Source organism: Trichechus manatus, unplaced genomic scaffold (genome assembly GCF_000243295.1).
Source record: "Trichechus manatus latirostris isolate Lorelei unplaced genomic scaffold, TriManLat1.0 scaffold00004, whole genome shotgun sequence".
NCBI classification, from domain to species: Eukaryota; Metazoa; Chordata; class Mammalia; order Sirenia; family Trichechidae; genus Trichechus; species Trichechus manatus.
In genome coordinates, this window is record NW_004443940.1 from 20,082,901 (window position 1) to 20,102,760 (window position 19,860).

Genomic DNA, 19,860 nt, shown 5'->3' on the forward strand with positions numbered 1-19,860 from the left:
AAGAAATCAAACGACATATTACATTGGGCAAATCCGCAGCAAAAACCTCTTTCAAGTGTTAAAAAGCAAAGATGTCACCTTGAAGACTGAGGTGCACCTGACCCAAGCCATGGCGTTTTCAATCACCTCATACGTATGCAAAAGCTGGACAATGAAGATGAAAGACTGAAGAAGAATCGATGCCTCTGGATTATGGTGTTAGCAAAGAATATTGAATATACCACAGACTGCCAGAAGAACGAACAAATCTGTCTCAGAAGAAGTTCAGCGAGAATGCTCCTTAGAAGCAAGGATGCCGAGACTTCGTCTCACTACTTAAGACATGTTATCAGGAGGCAACAGTCCCTGGAGAAGGACATCATGCTTTGTAAAGTAGAGCGTCAGAGAAAAAGAGGAAGACCCTCAACGAGATGGATTGACACAGTGGCTGCAATAGGCTCAAGCATAACAATGATTGTGAGGATGGCACAAGGCCAGGCAGTGTTTCATTCTGTTGTAAACAGAGTTGCTACGAGCCTGAACCAACTCAACAGCACCTAACAACAAAAAACAAGAATGACAACAAATGTAATATATAAGAAAGCTACAAATACTACAAAGGATAAAGGTACCTATATGATGGCAAGGGTTCTCCATTCCACTTGCAGTGTGAAAAGTTAAGTATTTATATTGTAATTCTTAGATCAACTGCTTTAAAAAAAAGAACTACAGAAAAATAATTAAAAACAATATATAAATTAAAATAGAATACTAAAAAAAACGTTCAAAGAACCCAAAAAAAGGCAGGAAAGAAAAAACAAGGGAACAAAAGGGGAACAAATACTAAAACATTTTTAGACGTACATCTAAACATACCAATAATTATATTAAATATAAATGGTATCAAAATACCAACAAGAGATTGTCAGAATAGATTAAAAAAACATGATCTAACTATATGCTGTCCACAAGAAACTCACTTCAAATATCACACCTAAGTTAAAAGTAAAAAGATGGAAAAGTTATACTATTCAAACTCTAATCAAAATAAAGCTGAAATGACTAATTAATATCAGACAAGGTAGATTTTAGAGCAAAGGGCATTATCAGGGATAAAGAAAGACTATTATATAATGACAAAAGAGTTAATTTACCAAGAAGATGTAAAATCCTAAATGTACATGTACCTGGAAACAGAACTTCATAATACATTGTTATGGATTGAATTATGTCCCCAAAAAATAGGTATCATAAAACCTAACCCCTATACCTGTGGCGGTAATCCCATTTGAAAATAGGGTTTTCTTTGTTATGTTAATGAGGCCGTATCAGTGTAGGGTGAGTTTTAAACCAATCACTTTTGAGATATAAAAGAGCAGATTAGGAATAGAAGAAAGCAGACATGGAGAAGATCTCCATTATCCGAAGAAGACACAGGCAGACGAGTCTACAAACTCCAAGGATTGTCAGCTACAGAAGCTTAGACCAGGATTTTCCCAGAGTGGACTGAGAGAGCCTTCCCCTAGAGCCAGTGCCCTGAGTTTGGACTTCTAGCCTCCTAAACTGTAAGAAAATAAATTTCTATTTGTTTAAACCACCCACTTATGATATTTCTGTTATAGCAGCACTAAGAAACTAAGACAAACATGAAACAAAAAGTGATAGAACTCACAAGAGAAACAGACAGATCCACAATGACAGTTGGAGATTTCAATGTTCCTCTTTCAGTAGTAGATAAAAATAATAAACAGAAAATCAGCAAGGGTATGGAAGAATGAACGATATTATCCACCAACCGGATTTAACTGACCTTTATAGAAGATCCCTCCAAACGACAGAATACACATCCTTTTCAAATATACATGAACAATCAGCAAGACAGATCATATCCTGGATCGTAAAATAAAGCTTAACAAATTTAAAGTATGTTCTTTGACCATAAAACCAAAAACAAAACCCACTGCCGTCTAGTCCATTCCAACTTGCAACGACCCAGTAGGACAGAGCAGAATTGCCCCACAGGGTGTCCAAGGGTGTAAATCTTTATGGAAACAGACTGCCACAGAGTGGCTGGTGGGAAGCTTTCTCCCACTGAGCAGCTGGTGGGTTCGAATTGCCAGCCTTTGGGTTAGCAGCCAAGCGCTTAACCACTGTGCCAGGTGGGGCTTACCATGATGGAGTTAAACTAGACTCAATAGCCAAAAGATATACAGAAAAATCTCCAAACACTTGGAAATTTAAAACATTTAAATTTAAAAATTTAAAAAAATCTAAATAATCTGTAGGTCAAAGAGGCGGTCTCAAGGGAAATTAGAAAAGATTATAAACTTAAAAATAAATTACAGTATATCAGAATGTGTGGAATGAAGCTAAATCAGTGCTTTATAATTTCCATTATACCATTAAATGCTTAAAAGAACAAATACCGCAAATCAACAGTCTAATCATCTACCGTAAGAAACTAAGAAAGAGCAAAAGAAACTCAAAGCAAGCAGAAGAAAGGAAATAATAAAGGCAAAAGCATAAATCTATGAAATTGAAAATAATAGCAAAAAATCAATGAAACCAGAAGCTTGTTTGACAGAAAATGGTGATAACTGCACAACACAATGAACACAATGCCACTTAATTGTACATGTGAAGAATGTTGAAATGGCAAATGTTTTGTTACATATATATTTACCACAATAAAAAAAAAAGCTTATTGTTTGGAAAGGTTGATGAAATTGATAAAACTCTAGCCAGTGTGACAAAAAAAAGAAAGAGAGAAGAGACATGTTATCCACGTCAAGAATGAAAGAGAAGATATCATAACAGATCTCACAAATGTTATAGTAAAAGAAAGCTGCAAATGACTCTATGCATATAAATGTTACAATGTAGTTGAAATGGACTAATTCCTTGAAAACCACAAACTATCAAACTCACTAAAAATGATTTAGACAACCTGAATATTCTTATAATTGTAAAAGACACTCAATTTGTAGTTAAAAATTTAAAAAACCTTGTGAAAAAGAAATCTCCATATCCAGAAGATGGTTGGTTTCACTAGTGAATTCTACCAAACATTTAGAGAAAAAAATTAACATCAATTCTACACAATCTCTTCCAGAAAATAGAAGACAAAAGACTACTTCCCACAGGGAACCCAGGGTGGGAAGGGAAATGGGGAGAGTGCTGACACATCGTAGGAATTGCAACCAATGTCACAAAACAATTTGTGTATAAATTGTTGAATGAGAAACTAATTTGCACTGTAAACTTTTACCTAAAGCACAATTAAAAAAAAAAAAAGACTACTTCCCAACTCATTTTCAGAAGCTACCATTACTTAAAGAAAATACAAGAAAACTATAGACCAATAGCCCCCATGAATATGGAAGCAAAATTCTCAACAAAATATTAAGAAATCTAATTCAGAAATATATAAAAATAATAATACACCATAATCAAGTGGGGTTTATTCTAGGAATGCAAGGCTTCTTTAACATGCAAAAATCAATCAATGTAATACACCATATTAACCATCTAAAAAAGAAAAATTAGATGGTCAGATCAACTGATGCAAGAAAAAAAAGCATTCAATGAAATTTAATAGCCATTCATAATTTTTAAAAAAATTCTCAGAAAACTAGGACTAGAAGGGAACTTCCTCAACCTATACACAACATCTACTAAAGAGGGGGAAAAAAAAAGAAAGAAAGAAACCTATATCTAACATCATACTTAGAAAGGACTGAATGCTTTTCCCCTAAGACTGGGAACAAGACGAACGTGTCCATTCTCGAAAAAAAATTTGGCTATGACATATCCAACAAGGGTCTAATCTCTAAAATCTTTAAAATAGTTCAACACCTCAACAACAAAAAAGGCAAATAATCCGATTAAAAAATGGCAAAGGATATGAACAGACACTTTACCAAAGAAGACATTCAGGCAGCTAACAGACACAGGAGGAAATGCTCGCAATCATTAGCCGTTAAACCCAAAACCCATTGCTGTCTAGTTGATTCCAACTCATAGCAACCCTACAGGACGAAATAAAACTGCCCCATAGAGTTTCCAAGGAGCAGCAGGCGGATTCCAACTGCCGGCCTTTTGGTTAGCAGCCAAACGCTTAACCACTATGCCACCAGGGCTCTGTTAGAGATATGCAGATCAAAGCTACAATGAGATACCATCTCACCCCATTACTGGCACTAATCAAAAACAAAACAAAAAACAGAAAATAACAAGTGTTAGCGAGGTTGTGGGGAGATTGAAACTCATATGTACTGCTGGTGGGGATGTAAAATGGTAAAACCACTATGGAAAATGGTATGGCACTTCCTTAGAAAGCTAGAAATAGAAATACCGTATGAGCTAGCAATCCCAGTCCTAGGTATATACCCTAAAGAAATAAGAGCTGTGACATAAATAGATGTATGCACACCCAAGATCATTGCAGCATTATTCACAATAGCAAAAAGATGGAAACAACCTAAGTGCTCAATGGATAAATGGATAAACTATGGTACATACACACAACAGAATACTATACAACAATAAATAATACCGATGAGTATGTGAAGCATCTCACTACATGGATGTACTTGGAGGACATTATGCTAAGTGAAATAAGTCAACCACAAAAGGACAAATATTGTATGAAATCACTACTATAAAAAAACAAGAAAAGGTTTAACCCATTGCTGTCGAGTTGGTTCTAACTCATAGCGACCCTATAGGACAGAGTAAAACTGCCCCACAGGGTTTCCAAGGAGTGGTTGGTGGATTCGAACTGCCAACCTTTCGTTTAGCAGCTAAGCACTTAACTACTGTGCCACCAGGGCTCCAAGAAAGGATTTACACACACCAAAAAAAATTATTTGATGGTTACCAGGGATGGGAGAGGTGAGAAGGGAAAATTACTAACTAGATAGAAGGCACGTGTTAATATTGGTGAAGGGAAAGGCAATACATAATATGGGGGAAGTCGCCACAACATAAACAAGGCAAAGGAAGACACTGAAAAGAATGCAAGAATAAAGGGTAACTACAGTAATTACTATAAGATAAACAATCCTGCAGCAATAGTATTAACAATTGATGAATGGACGCATAGGTAGATAACTCATTGCTGTCGAGTCAATTGTGACTCATAGCGACCCTACAGGACAGAGTAGAACTGCCCCATAGGGGTTCCAAGGAGTGGCTGGTGGATTTGAACTGCTGACCTTTTGGTTAGCAGCCTGAGCTCTTAACCACTGCGCCACCAGGGCTCCACATAGGTAGATCGCTATGCTAAAGGGGGGTGGAAGGGATATAAGGGAGCATACCCCACCTGCAGATGTAGGTTTGTTGGTGGATATTTCTACATACATAATTGTAGGTGCTGCACGTATATTAATACAGACAATAGAGCACACAAGGAGCACCGTCATGGCAATTTCTTAGACATAACAAAACACCTCGTGATACAAAGTTCCTAGGCTCGAAGGCGAAGGACCATAGACCAGGTCATCTATGTCTACTGGCACAACATAGTTCATAAAGACAATGTTCTGCATCCTACTTTGGTGAGTAGTTTCTCTAGGGTCTTAAAAGCTTAAGGGTGGCTATCTAAGATATAATTACTAGTCTCTTCCCATCCAGAGGAAAGGAGAGTGAAGAAAACCAAAGACTTAAGGGAGCAATTAGTCCAAAGGACTAATGGATCACAGGAACCACAGCTTACATGACCCCAAGACCAGAAGAACTAGATTGTGCCAGCTACCACTACCAACTGCACTGACTGAGATCACAACAGAGGGTCCCTGATGGAGCAGAAGAAAAATGTAGAAAAATCAAATTCACAAAAAGACCAGAATTACTGGTCTGACACAGACTGGAGGAATACTTGAGACTATGGCCTTAAGATACCTTTCTGACCTGGAACTGAAGCGATTCTCAAAGTCCACCTTTCAGCCAAACAATAGGTCCATAAAATAAACAATAACACCTGAGAGGAACATAGTCCTTAGAACAATCAATTATACAAGATCAAAAGAACATGTACCAGTCTATTTATCCATTAACCCACTCAAGGAACAAACCATTCATACACATAACAATCTGGATGAACTCAAGGACATTATACTGACAGACAGAAGCCAGTCACAAAATTTTATACTGTATGATTCCAATTATATAACATTCTCAAAGTCAAATGGAGAAGAGACCAGTGGTTGCCAGGGGCTAAGGGTAAAGAAGGAGGGGACTATAAAGGATACATGAGTGTATTTTTTTGCATGCTGAAACTGTTTGGTATTCTGATTGTGGTGGTAACTGCATGAATCTATACAGGTGTCTACCAATGATCATGTAGCTGGCACAGGACCAGGCAACATTCTGTTTTGTTATACGCAAGGTCCTCATGAGTCAGAGCCAACTTGATGGCAACTAGCAACAACATACATGTGTTAAAATTCATAGAAAACTCACAGAACTGTACAACTAAGTCTATTTTAATGTATGATAATTTAAACAAAAAATATATTATCCATCTATCATATAATAAGTAAAAGAAGATGACATAAAATTTTATAAGAGTATTATCTCAAAAAGTACATAATTAAAAAAGACGCATAATACTAAGTATAGGAGCTAACTAACCAGAGGAGAACTCTGGATATCTGGATTATGTTATTATTCTTTTTCTGCGTTTTTTGGATTTTTCTACACTATAGTGGATTACTTTTAAAGATAGGAAAATAAAGCTTATTTAATATGAAACTTTTACCATTCATTTTAATTTTGCAATATCCAGAAGTTCAGAGCATCACATTTTGTTGCCATGATTACTGTTCCATAAAACTGTGTATATGTAAAATATTGTATTTGTATACAATATACATTGAGCCCTAGTGGCACAGTGGTTAAGAGCTCAGGCTCCTAACCAAAAGGTCAATAGTTTGAATCCACCAGCCTCTCCTTAGAAACCCTATGGGGCAGTTCTACCATGTCCTATAGGATCACTATGAATTGGAATCGACTGAACGGCAGTGGGTAACAGGGTACATTAAAGTTGAATTTCACTACTCTTCAAAATGTCCTACAGAATATTTAATGGTGGGAAAATTAAAAGCAACCTTCATGTTTTTTATTAATATGGTGTTTAAATTACTATATTGTTGAAGGGTTCCAAGACTATTTTTACATTTTTAAAATACCCAGAAGTTTAGAAATATTCGATATTTTCAAATCTATAACATCTTTTAACCTATAATTTTCTTTTTTAATCCTTTTTCCAATTAAAAAAAACCCATACACTGCAGACAAGTAACTGACAGAAGGAGTGAACTTGAAAAAGACACCTGTCCTGGATTTTTGATGACTAAGACCTGTAATGCAGAAGATAACAGTATTCAAGGTAACCGAAGTATTCAAATTATAACAGAAAAACCAAGTTATAGCTTTGAAGAGTTTGCAGTAAATAAAATTAGAAAACCTGACCATTTCCAGTTGGTATCTTATAAGACTGCTCTTGGTTGATGTAATGTAAAATACCAAGTCACCTGATTACAGCAAAGGCTAAATTTTCATGAGGATATAAATCATTTGGAGATTTTGTTAAAATGTTGATTCTGATCCAGTAAGACTGGGGTAGAACTCACAATTCTGCATTCTAATAAGCTCTCCTGTGATGCTTATGCTGCTGGCCTGGGTGCCACATTTTGAGTAGTCAGGCTCTGATGGTTACTGAGAAATATGGCATGATTTAGTAGAGAAGGGAGAAATGTATACAATAATACTATAAAATACAAGGCAGCCATGTAATATACTCCTTAAAAGTGGTACCAAAAAAATCATGACAAGGTAACGGAGCAATCACTTCTAGCCAAGGTGTTTAGCAGAGGAGGTGCCCTTCAAAGATAAGCAGAATTCCAAAACGCAGAAAAAAGTGCATAACCAATTATGGAGATACAAAGCACAAATAATATACAGATGACTGTTACGAGACAAAAATAAACATTTGAGTGTTTTCACTATGTCCCCTTCTCACAGTCCCCTAAAGATGAGTCTAGCCTAGCGTACACTCATTCTTTTGCCGTTTCCTCTGAGAAGGGTACAACTTGGCTTAACTAAGTCTTAGAGACTTTGAGATGCAAAATTTGGAAGAAAGGGAAATAGAAGGAAAAGAGAAGCATGTGGAGTTAAGAGGTTTTATATGGAATTTTTGTGCTGGAGAGTCCAGGGAAGGAAATGCATGAGAGCAGCTTCAGCATCTCAGGGAAGTAGATGGGAGAGAAAAGATTTTTTAGAAATATCACTGTAGTCTATATAATCTCCTTTATGGTATCTGAGAAATGTAATTGAAGAACTTGGGTTATTTTAAAATTACTTTTGGTTGCTGGATTGTGTTATTTCAACAATGACAATCACACTGGACTGGTGGATCATTGCTTTATAATCTTTATAAGCCTAATGATGCTAAGGTATAAACAAGTAGTGAAGGATAAGGATTGAAAGGTAGGTTATAGGCCAGATTGTGGACAGGCTTTGGTGTAAGGCCAAAAAATATGTATTTTTCAATAGGTAGCGATAAGGCTTTGTAAGTTTCAAAGCAAGTAAGTGATGTAATCAAATGCACGGTATAAAAATATTAATTTGGTGGCCTCATCCAGGTTGACTGAAATGAGAAATGACAGAAGGAAAAACTAGATATCAAGTTTATTACAGTAATTTGAGAGTTAAAGTAAGCCTAAGTGAAAATATTTATAGTGGGAACAGAGAAGAATAAATTTGAGATTATGATAAAAGATTCAACATGACCTGTTGGATTCCAATATCCTAAAATTCAACGAATATTACTGAGTACCTGTTATCTTCCAGAAACTATATTAGATAGTGGAAATACAGAGGTAAAAGACATAGTGCCTGCCTTCAAGATGTTCATCATAAAGATCTGTGGTAGAGGTACAGTAGAATGTTTTGATGCATTCTCCACACTGCCACTAAAGTGACCTTAAACTGTTTAGTCCTTTTAGAATCTGTCCACACCATCTCTATCCAACCTTATTTTCCACTACTCCACAATTTTTAACTGCTTCTACTTCCTTAACCCAAAACATATTAATACCTATATGATTCTTTCTACCGAATGCTTCTAAAATATTTACTTTAAAAATGATTAATCGTTTCCTACTGACTAATTCTAATTATCTTTTCCCAGATTTCCTTTACATGACTACTGGTAGCATTTGACTTTACTATTCCTTCCTTGAAATACTCTTTGCCTTCTTTGGACTCTAGCTTACTGCATCCTCCTTTGCCCTATTTAGATCTTGATCGGCTCTAATAACTGTTTTAGAAATAGTACACAGGTATCTTAAAAAGAATTTTCAAACTACGAATTCCGATCTAGGTGGCCAGTTAACGTATCAAGTTCTCTCTTTCTACCTTCCTATGTGTGAACTGCCACACTTATGTACCAAAGGATGATCACAGTAAGAACAAATTAATGAATACAGATCTTGTCCTTTTGTGTTTGTTGCTAATATTGGTGGTAATATTTAATCAAATGTAAGCTATATAAGGGCAGAAATTTCCTCTTTTTGTTCATTGATGTATTCTCAGCCCCTAGAACAGTGCTTGACACATTGTAGGAAAATCAAAATATATTTGTTTACTACATGAACAAATGAATAATATTACCGTCCAAGAGTAATATTAAATATCTTTTAATTTGACAAGTTTATCACATTTTAAAAATTCTTAAATCGGGTTACATCTTAAAATGTTGTTTATTGGTGGTGTTTCTCTCTCTCACCAATCCCATCCTCCACCAAAGCTCTTATTAAAATAACAATTTCTTACTTTCACTGAAACACCTAGGATCAGTTGACAATTTCCTATATTGAGAGCTGTAATAAAAGACAGAAGGTTTTACTTAATCTAACAAGAGCCTTTTATCTATTCTAGAAATTTAAATGGAAGCTCAGTTAAATTTCAAATAGTCTTTTTTGTTTTAGATAATCAACTGCTGTTACTACAGATACAGCCAGGACTCCTGATAAATACAAATACAACATGTTTATAAGCTGACACTTTGCCTCATTTAGAGAACTGTATCAATCATTGTTCACTCAGGAAAACAGAACCTCTAAGAGTATTATGGACTAACGAATTAGAATAAAAAGATCTTACAAAATTGTGGGAGCAGCTGAAGAAGTAAGGCTCCAAAAGGGATTGCTAGAGGATCAAAGAAAAGTCACTAACCAGTCGTCCTGCAGCCAGGCTTGATCAACCATCAGAATGGGACTACAAAGGATAGCTTGGTGGGAAGGTTTAGGGAGAGCAGTTGACTCTGCATCTGGTGGTAGTTCTAGGTTCACTGTTGTTCAACAGGGCCTCTATTTGAGAAGAGCTGCACACGGCACTAGAGAGGACAAGCTGGAATCCACTGGCACTCATGTGTCTGTCCCTCACCACAACAACCTTCAGCGAGTAATGACTGCTGTTTTGCTTCCTTCTTCCAAATCTTGCACAAATTTCTCTTTGGCCATCTCTAACGTGGAAACACACAAGAAGAGGATTCTGGGAAACATGGTTCCACCTTAGCCAAGTTTGTTTACACAATACCAAACCATCATAAAGATGATACTTTCTAATACAGAACAAAAATAAGGAGGAATTCTATACAGATGAGGCATGAAAAAAACTATTCAAACTAAATTAATACATTAAAAAAAAAAAACCCATTGCCATCAAGTCGATTCTGACTCATAGCGACCCTATAGGAGAGAGTAGAACTGCCCCATAGGGTTTCCAAGGAGTGGCTGGTAGATTTGAACTGCCAACCTTCTGATTAGCAAAAAACCAAAAAACTAATAAGTGACCAAGTTGGCTAAGTTGAGAACTTTAAAGCTGAATGATATAAAGAAAAGTGGAAATAAGCCCAAGAGAGAAAAAAAAGTACAATAAAAGAGCAAAAAGACAAACTTTTAATGGCTCTTACCTTCTGTCTCTACATAAATCATGCATGAATTAAACTATTTTGAATTTAGGCAGGAAGCTCAAGTAATACCGGTAAAAAATAATAGAAACATTGCATGTGTTCAAATCAACAAAGCCTGATAGATATGCACTGTGAGAGACTTAACAGACTGGCTAATGATCACAAATATTTCTGTTAAAAAAAAGTGCTTAACACTGATAACTTGCTTGGTGAGATGCTAATAAGACCAGGGTATAACCAGCAAAGCTTTTCCGGAAAGCAAGTTTCATTATTTTATCAATTTACTTCTATCACAGTACACATAATAAACTATAGATATAATCTGTAACACTCCACCTTTCTGAAAGGCTTTTGGCTGAGTCCTGTATTCTTTTTTAAAAAGCTACAACGTGTTTTAATGGTAAACACCTCCCTAGTGCTATTAGGGAGCCCTGGTGGCTACTTGGTTAAGAGCTCAGGCTGCTAGCCAAAAGGTCAGCAGTTCAAATCCACCAGCGACTCCTTGGAAACTCTGTGGGGCAGTTCTACCCTGTCCTACAGGGTTGCTATGAGTCAGAATCAACTCAAGGGCACACAATAACAACAACTGCTATTAGGGGCAAATCTCAATAAGAATGTCAACAGTAAAGCAACAGTAACTGAGCACTTACAATGTTCCAGGCATTTTGTTAAGTACTTTCGAGGCTGTGCTGAAGTTAGCTATCCTCCATTTAAGAAATAAATATCACTCTGTTTATTTAAATAAATTCCATAAAAGGAGAAAATAGAAATGAATGTAAGGGTTAAAAACAGCAGTATTAACCATAATTTAGAAAAAAAACTGTCTAGACCAGTAACCAGTAGCTGTCGGGTCGATTCTAACTCATGGTGATCCCATGTGTATCAGTAGAACTATGCTCCATAGGGTTTTCAGTGGCTGATTTTTCTAAAGCAGTTTGCCTGACATTTCTTCCAAGGCACCTCTGGGTGAGCTCGAGCCTCCAACCTTTCAGTTAGCAGCCGAGCATATTAACCATCTGCACCAAGTTTGCAAGTACAGCCCAAGTACCAAGTCCTAACTGCCACGTGTTTTATATGGCCCTACAGGCTAGAATGGTTTTTACATTTTTAAATAATTGGGGTAAAAAATCAAAAGAATAATATTTCATGACATATGAAATTATATTTCAATGTCCATAAAATAAAGATTTTTTTGGAACACAACCATGCTCATGCTTTTACGTATTGTTATGACTTTCACACTACAATGGCAAAGTTGAATAGTGCTTTGCAATGCTGTTTGTCACACTGCAAATTGCAGTGACACAGTTATAAATCCACAGCATGTCAAGCCATAATATTGCTGTAGCACAATATTTTATTTTTATTGCCAGTGCATGCTCACAGAGACAGTTTACCCAATAAGCAAGGTACGCACAGGCTTGTGCTTACTTACTAATCTGTAGTGCGCAGTTTCACCGGTTTTTCACATCAGCGACGTGGGGTAACCCGTGTGAAATTGTGCACTACAGATTAGTAAGTAGTGGGGAAACCCATGTGAAATGGTGCATTATAGATTAGCAAGTAAGCGCAAGTAAGCTCACGTATGTCTTGCTTACTGGTTAATCCGCCCTGCATACTCATTATATCAAAACAAGAAAACAGAATTGGACTGTGAATATCACACCTTTAATGCAGGAATGTGAATTATTTTGTTATTGAATCAGATGACAAACCATTTTGCTTATTATGCAGTGATGCTACACCTATGCTAAAAAGATTACACTGTACATCTGTGTTACAAGACTAAGGACTCATCACAATATTCTCAACTCACAGGCAAGCAATGGTCAGAAAAATCAGAAAATTTTAAATGGAGTATCTAATCATAGCAGAATTTCTTCAGAAAAATAAAAAATGAAAATGAGGCTGCAACCAAAATAAGTTTCTGAGGGCTTTTTTGTTAGCCAAGTAAGGAAAGCCATTTACCACCAATAGTGAGTTAATTAAATCTTGTCTGATTGCAGCAGCTGAAGAAATGTGTTCAAAGAAATGAACTTGTTTAGGACCACTGGCCATTCAGCCAAGCAGAGTTGCTCCAAAAGTTGAGGACTTTGGGAGCAACATCAATAGCTGGTTAAAAAACAAGGCAAAAGATTTCAAGTGGTTTCTCTTGGCTCTTGATGAATCAACACATTAACAGATACTGCTCAGTTACTGTTTCTTATGTGGGGAATCAATGCTGAGTTTGAAGTAACTGAAGAATTAGCCTCTACGAACAGTCTGTGTGCAACAACTACAGGCAAGAATATTTTCAAAGGAGCTGTTAAAACATTAATTCAATAAAACCTGAAGTAGAGTCTGCTAAAATGGGTTACAACTGATGGTGGTAAAAACAGATGTGGAGAAGAAAAAGGCTTAGTTGAACAAATGTACTAAGCTTATGAAAACGTAAGGTATTTAAAGCCTATGGTTATTCACTGTACTTAATATTCATCTACAGATACTTTTCAGAAAAGATCTAAATCTATGTGTTAATTGAACCAGTAGCGTAAGCAGTGAACTTCATCTGTGCTCATGGACGTAACCACTGCCAGTTTCATGAATTTTTGTCAATAACGAAAGCCAAGTATCCTGACTTGCTCTACCATGCAGCATTTCAATGACTTGTTGTTGTTAGGTGCCCTCAAGTTAGTTCCGACTCATACCACCCACATGTACAACAGAATGAAACACTGCCCTGTCCTGTGCCATCCTCAGAGTCGTTGCTATGTTCAAGCTCATTGTTGCAGCCACTGTGTCAATCCGTCTTATCAAGGGTCTTCCTCTTCTCCGCTGACTCTCTAACTTACCAAGCACGATGTCCTTCTCCTGATAACATGTTCAAAGTATGTGAGATGAAGTCTCGCCATCCTTGCTTCCAAGGAGCATGCTGGCAGTACTTTCAAGACAGATTTGCTCGTTCTTCTGGCAGTCCATGGTATATTCAGTATTTTTCATCATCATCATAATTCAAAGGCAACAATCCTTCTTTGGTCTTCCTTATTCATTGTCCAGCTTTTGTATGCATGTGAGGCGGATGAAAATATGGCTTGGGTCAGGCACACCTTAGTCATCAAAGTGACATCTTTGCTTTTCAACACTTTAAACAGGTCTTTTGCAGTAGATGTGCCCAATGCAATCTTTTGATTTCCTGACTGCTGCTTCCATGGGCACTGATTGTGGATCCAAGTAAAATGAAATCTTTGACAACTTCAGTCTTTTCTCCATTTATCATGATATTGCTTATTGGTCCAGTTGTGAGAATTTTTATTTCTTTATGTTGAAGTGTAATCCATACTGAAGGCTTTAGTCTTTGATCTTCATCAGTAAGTGCTTCAAATCCTCTTCACTTTCAGCAAGCAAGGTTGTGTCACCTGCATATCGCAGGTTATTAATGAGTCTTCCACCAATCCAGATGCCACATTCTTCTTCATATAATCCAGTTTCTGGAATTATGTGCTCAGCATACAGACTGAATAAGTATAGTGAAATGATACAACCCTGGTGCACACCTTTCCTGATTTTAAACCACGCAGTATCCCTTGTTCTGTTCGAACGACTGCCTCTTGGGTCTATGTACGGGTTCCTCATAAGCACAGTTAAGTGTTCTGGAATTCCAATCATCGAAATGTTATCCATAATTTGTTATGATCCACAGTCAAATGCCTTTGCATAGTCAATAAAACACAGATAAACATCTTTCTGGTATACTCTGTTTCCACCAAGTTTCGTCTGACATCAGCAATGATATCCCTCATTCCACATCCTCTTCTGAATCTGGCTTGAGTTTCTCCAGTCCCTTGTCGATGTACTACTGCAACCACTTTTGAATGATCTTCAGCAAAATTTTACTTCTGTGTGATATTAATGATGTTGTTCGATAATTTCTGCGTTCTGTTGGATCACCTTTGTTTGGAATGGGCACAAATATGGGTCTCTTCTAGTCAGCTGGCCAGGTAGCTGTCTTTCAAATTTCTTAGCTGAGTAAGCATTTCCAGCACCGCATCAGTTTGTTGAAACATCTTAATTGGTATTTTGTCAATTCCTGCAGCCTTGTTTTTCACCAATGCCTTCAGGGCAGCTTGGATTTCTTCCTTCAGTACCACTGGATCTTGATCATATGCTACCTCCTGAAATGGTTCAGTGTTGACCAATTCTTTTTGGTACAGTGACTCTGTGTATTTCTTCCATCTTCTTTTGATGCTTACTGCGTTGTTCATTATTTTGCCCATAGAATCCTTCAAAACTGCAACTCAAGGCTTGAATTTTTTCTTCAGTTCTTTCAGCTTTAGAAATGTCGAGCGTGTTCTTTCCTTTTGGTTTTCTAACTCCAGGTCTTTGCACATTTCATTATAATACTTTACTTTGTCTTCCGGAGCCACCCTTTGAAATCTTCTGTTCATCTCTTTTACTTCATTTCTTCCATTTGCTTTAAGTACTCTACATTCAAGAGCAAGTTTCAGAGTCTCTTCTAACATCCATTTTGGTCTTTTCTTTCTTTCCTGTCTTTTTAATGACCTTTTGCTTTCTTCATATATGATGTCCTTGATGATGTCCTTGATGTCATCCCACACCATGCATCTGTCAGTTTGTTGTACTGTGGTGGCTTGCATGTGGCTGATCCTGGAAGCTATGCCACTGGTATTTCAAATACCAGAAAGGTCACTCATGATGGACAGGTTTCAGTGGAGCTTCCAGACTAAGACAGACTAGGAAGAAGGACCCAGCAATCTACTTCGGAAAAATTGGTCGTTGAAAACTTTATGAATAGCAGCAGAACATTGTTTGATATAGTGCCAGAAGATGAGCCCCTCAAGTTGGAAGGACTCAAAATACAACTGGGGAAGAGCTGCCTCCTCAAAGGATAGTCAACCTTAATGACGTGGATGGAGTCAAGCTTTCATTGCTGATGTGGCATGACTCAAAATGAGAAGAAACCGATGCAAACATGCATTAATAATCAGAAAGTGGAATGTATGAAGTATGAATCTAAGAAAATTGGAAGTCGTCAAAAATGAAATGAAATGCGTAAAGATCCATATCTTAGGTGTTAGTGAGCTGAAATGGACTGGTACTGGCCATTTTGAATCACACAATCATATGGTCTACTATGCCGGGAATGACAAATTGAAGAGGAATGGCATCACATTGTCAAAAACAGTATTTCAAGATCTATCCTGAAGTACAATGCTGTCAGCGATAGGATAATATCTATATGCCTACAAGGAAGACCAGTTAATATGACTATTATTCAAATGTATTCAACCACTAATGCCAAAGATTAGGAAAATGAAGATTTTTACCAACTTCTGCAATCTCAACTTGATAAAACAAGTTCATCTTGACAACTGATGTACTGATAATTACTGGTGATTAGAATGCGAAAGTTGGAAACAAAGAAGGAGGATCTGTAGTTGGAAAATGTGACCGTGGTGATAGAAACAACACTGGAGATTGCATGATAGAATTTTGCAAGACCAATGACTTATTCATTGCAAATACTTTTTTTCAACAACATAAATGGCAACTATATACGTGGACTTCACCAGCTGGAAAACACAGGAATCAAATTAACTACATCTGTGGAAAGAGATGATGGAAAAGCTCAATATCATCAGTCAGAACAAGACCAGGGGCTGACTGTGGAACAGACCATCCATTGCTCACATGCAAGCTCAAGTTGAAGCTGAAGAAAATTAAAACAAGCCCACAAGAATCAAAATGCAACCTTGAGTATATCCCACCTGAATTTGGAGACCATCTCAAGAATAGATTCGATGCATTTCAGTAACTCAGCAGTGGTAAAATTTTATTGCAAATTTTTTTAGCTCAGTGCTGAGACTAAAATTTTTCTGAGAACCACCATCAACCACTATTATCAAACTGAATGGTTTTGGAAATTAGCTTTTGCTGCAAACTTGACAATGTTTCTTAATAAATTTAACCTAAAATTATAAGGCAAACATCAAGAGAAGAATCTAATAGAATTCTATAAAATATATGCTGCTCGTGGATTGATATCAGTATTCGGTAGTATTTATCTGTATGAAAAAGCATTTTCAAAGATAAAGTACATAATATCTCATTAGAGGTCACATTAACAGATGAATATTTGTAGTCGATTTTGATGAGAGAGAACACTAACTTTGAACCCCAATGAAATGTTATCCTCCTATAAAATAATTCCATCCTTCTCATTAGTAGCTGTGTATTAGAAAAAATTACATTCCTCTCTTGTTATACAAGTATTTACATTATCTTCAGTTTTGTCTCTTGGCCTGCAAAGTCTAAATATTTACTCTGGCCCTTTGCATAATGTGGGCCCCTGGTCAACAGTAACATAAATATAGTTGAGGGATGAGGACTGTCACAGTTGACAAGAAACTGAATGAGGGAGTAACAATGGCTTTTATGAGAAAAATAAACAGAACTGGTATATATTTAAAAGAAATACCAGAGACAGAAAAACAGTCACTTCATTACACCAATCTCTTCAATAAAACATTATGTCCATCTAGAATCTGGATCATAAATCTTAACGCTATGGAAGTTAATTTTCCATGCCAAGAAATGGCATGGATTCAAGGAAAACTGACACTGACTCATGTGGTAAAATTTATTGTCTAGCTCAAAAATATCAAGACTACAAGGGTAACAATTACTATTTAAAAATACTCAAAGTACCCTGGGCTGTTTTTTTGGTCTGTGGAAGACCAGTAAAAGACATCCTTAAACTAAAAAAGTATAGTTTTGTTTTATTTTTGTTTTGTCATAAGAAGACTTTATTGATCATGAGGGAGATAAAACGTTGAACCAGTTTCTGAGAGTGAATTTTATACTCCTAGAGATCTTTAAGAAGGGAATAACATCTTAATGTAGCATTTAACTACCTAAAGGCAAAGGCCAATCTAATTTTTTTTTTTTAAAATTCAGATGTCCTAAGAAAACATCACGATCCAGATTTCTTTAAGTTTTGATTAAGTACTTTTCTTTTTACTGAGGAAATTAAAAAGTTGCTAGCAATAATTTTATTAAGATCCTTTATTAGACTTTAGGATAATTAATATTGTGATCTTTTATTTTAGAAGGAGAACTAACAGAAGACTGCACAGAACAGGTAACACATTTTCTCCTACTGTTTATCATTAGACATACAACTTTCAAGAGAAAAGCATATTATATGTGATTATTTTAAACTTAGGAAATGCTGTCTATCTGAAAACATCTTTCTAGAATACTATTCAGCTTTTCAGTATTTCAGAGTTGTAATTATTATTAAAATTTTTATTTTTTAAAATATGTGGGGAAAATAGGAGGGGTATAGATGAATTAAGAGTGGCAATGAATTGCTTATTGAAGAAGTTGGGTGATGGGTAAAATAGCAGTTTACATATACCATTCTCTCTTTTTGTATATGTTTGAAATTACTAAAAATAAAAGGTTTATAATAATGACAAAGTTATCTTTTATTACATTTATGTGTAATTTTTATAAGTAATGCATATTAAAAAAATCACATCTGAACAATGATCCTGAACTCTTCTCCATATTCTGCATCTGACATCACATCTAAGTTAATTTTGAGAGGAGATTCAGTGCCCTGTTATACCAATTTCAAAAAGGTTAGGTATGAGTCAGAGAAATCCCCATAATTTTATTAATAGCCCACACTGGATTATCATAACTGATTCATTATGAGACTTGACTTTGAATGACAGTTCAACAATTACTAGCATTATAACTTTGGACAAATCATTTCATCTCTCTAAGCCTCAGGTTCTTCATCTGTAAAATAGAGATAATCCCACATACCCACAGGATTTTTATGAAGCTCTATTGTGACCAAGTATGCAGTAGGACTTTGTTAATTATATGGAGCTACTAATGATAGTAATTATCAACATCATGGCTTCGGTCTACTTCTTTATGTACATATCTATATTGCAGATTAAAAAACTGAAAAAATACTGTTGATACGTTTGGAGCAAATACCCCATGTTACAGTTGAATATACATATATATTATTTAAGTTTAATTTGCTAAAGCTAAAAGAAACTTAACTGTAAATTTTATACAATTTTTATAAGTTTATCTTTTTAGAACACTTGGTAAAGAAAAACAGTATATTATCGAAACTTTACAGACACATCCTCTTGGCTACACAAGTGTATATAAGTGCCAATCAAGAACTTGTCTTCCAAAAAAAAAAAGCAAGAATCAAAAGCAGAGACTCAGATACTTGTACACCAATGGTCACTGCAGCATTATTCACAATAGCCAAAAGGTGGAGACAACCCAAGTGTCCATCAACAAATGAATGGATAAATGAAACATGGTATATCCAAACAAAGGATTATTGTTAGGTAATAAAAAGAAATGAAGTTTTGATACATGCTACAACATGGATGGACCCTGAAAACATAATGCTTAGTGAAATAAGTCAGACACAAAAGGACAAATATTGTATGATTCCATTTACATGAAGTATCTAGACTAGGCATACACATTAAGTAGATTATAGGTTACCAGGTGCTGAGGAGAGAGAAGAATGGGGAGTTATTGCTGAAGAGGTATACAGTATCTGTTTGGAGTAATGAAAAAGTGCTGGAAATAGACAGTGGTGATAGTTGCACAACACTGTGAATATAATTAATGTCATTGGATTATACATTTAAAATGGTTAAAATGGCAAATTCTATTTTATACATTATTTTACAATTACATTTTTAAAAATTAAAAAAAAGAAAAATTGACTTCCTAAGGATCTTCGTGGCTTTTTATACAGTATAGGAGAAACATTAGGTTATGCACTAAAGTATAGTTATCTTAAACTAATTGCCATAGTCTTTGAGTTCCGCTGTTACTATAGATTAAATTAAGAT

General features: G+C 35.9%; 1 protein-coding gene across 1 annotated transcript in view; it reads left to right on the forward strand.

The window, feature by feature from the left end:
- The window catches only part of WDPCP (WD repeat containing planar cell polarity effector), a 294,162-nt gene extending 286,671 nt beyond the window's left edge, over positions 1-7,491 (forward strand). Inside the window, exon 18 of the mRNA XM_012555700.2 lies at positions 7,275-7,491. Within this exon, the coding sequence (XP_012411154.2) occupies positions 7,275-7,491 (217 nt within the window). The remainder of the gene's footprint in view (positions 1-7,274) is intronic.
- Positions 7,492-19,860: the final 12,369 nt, after the last annotated feature.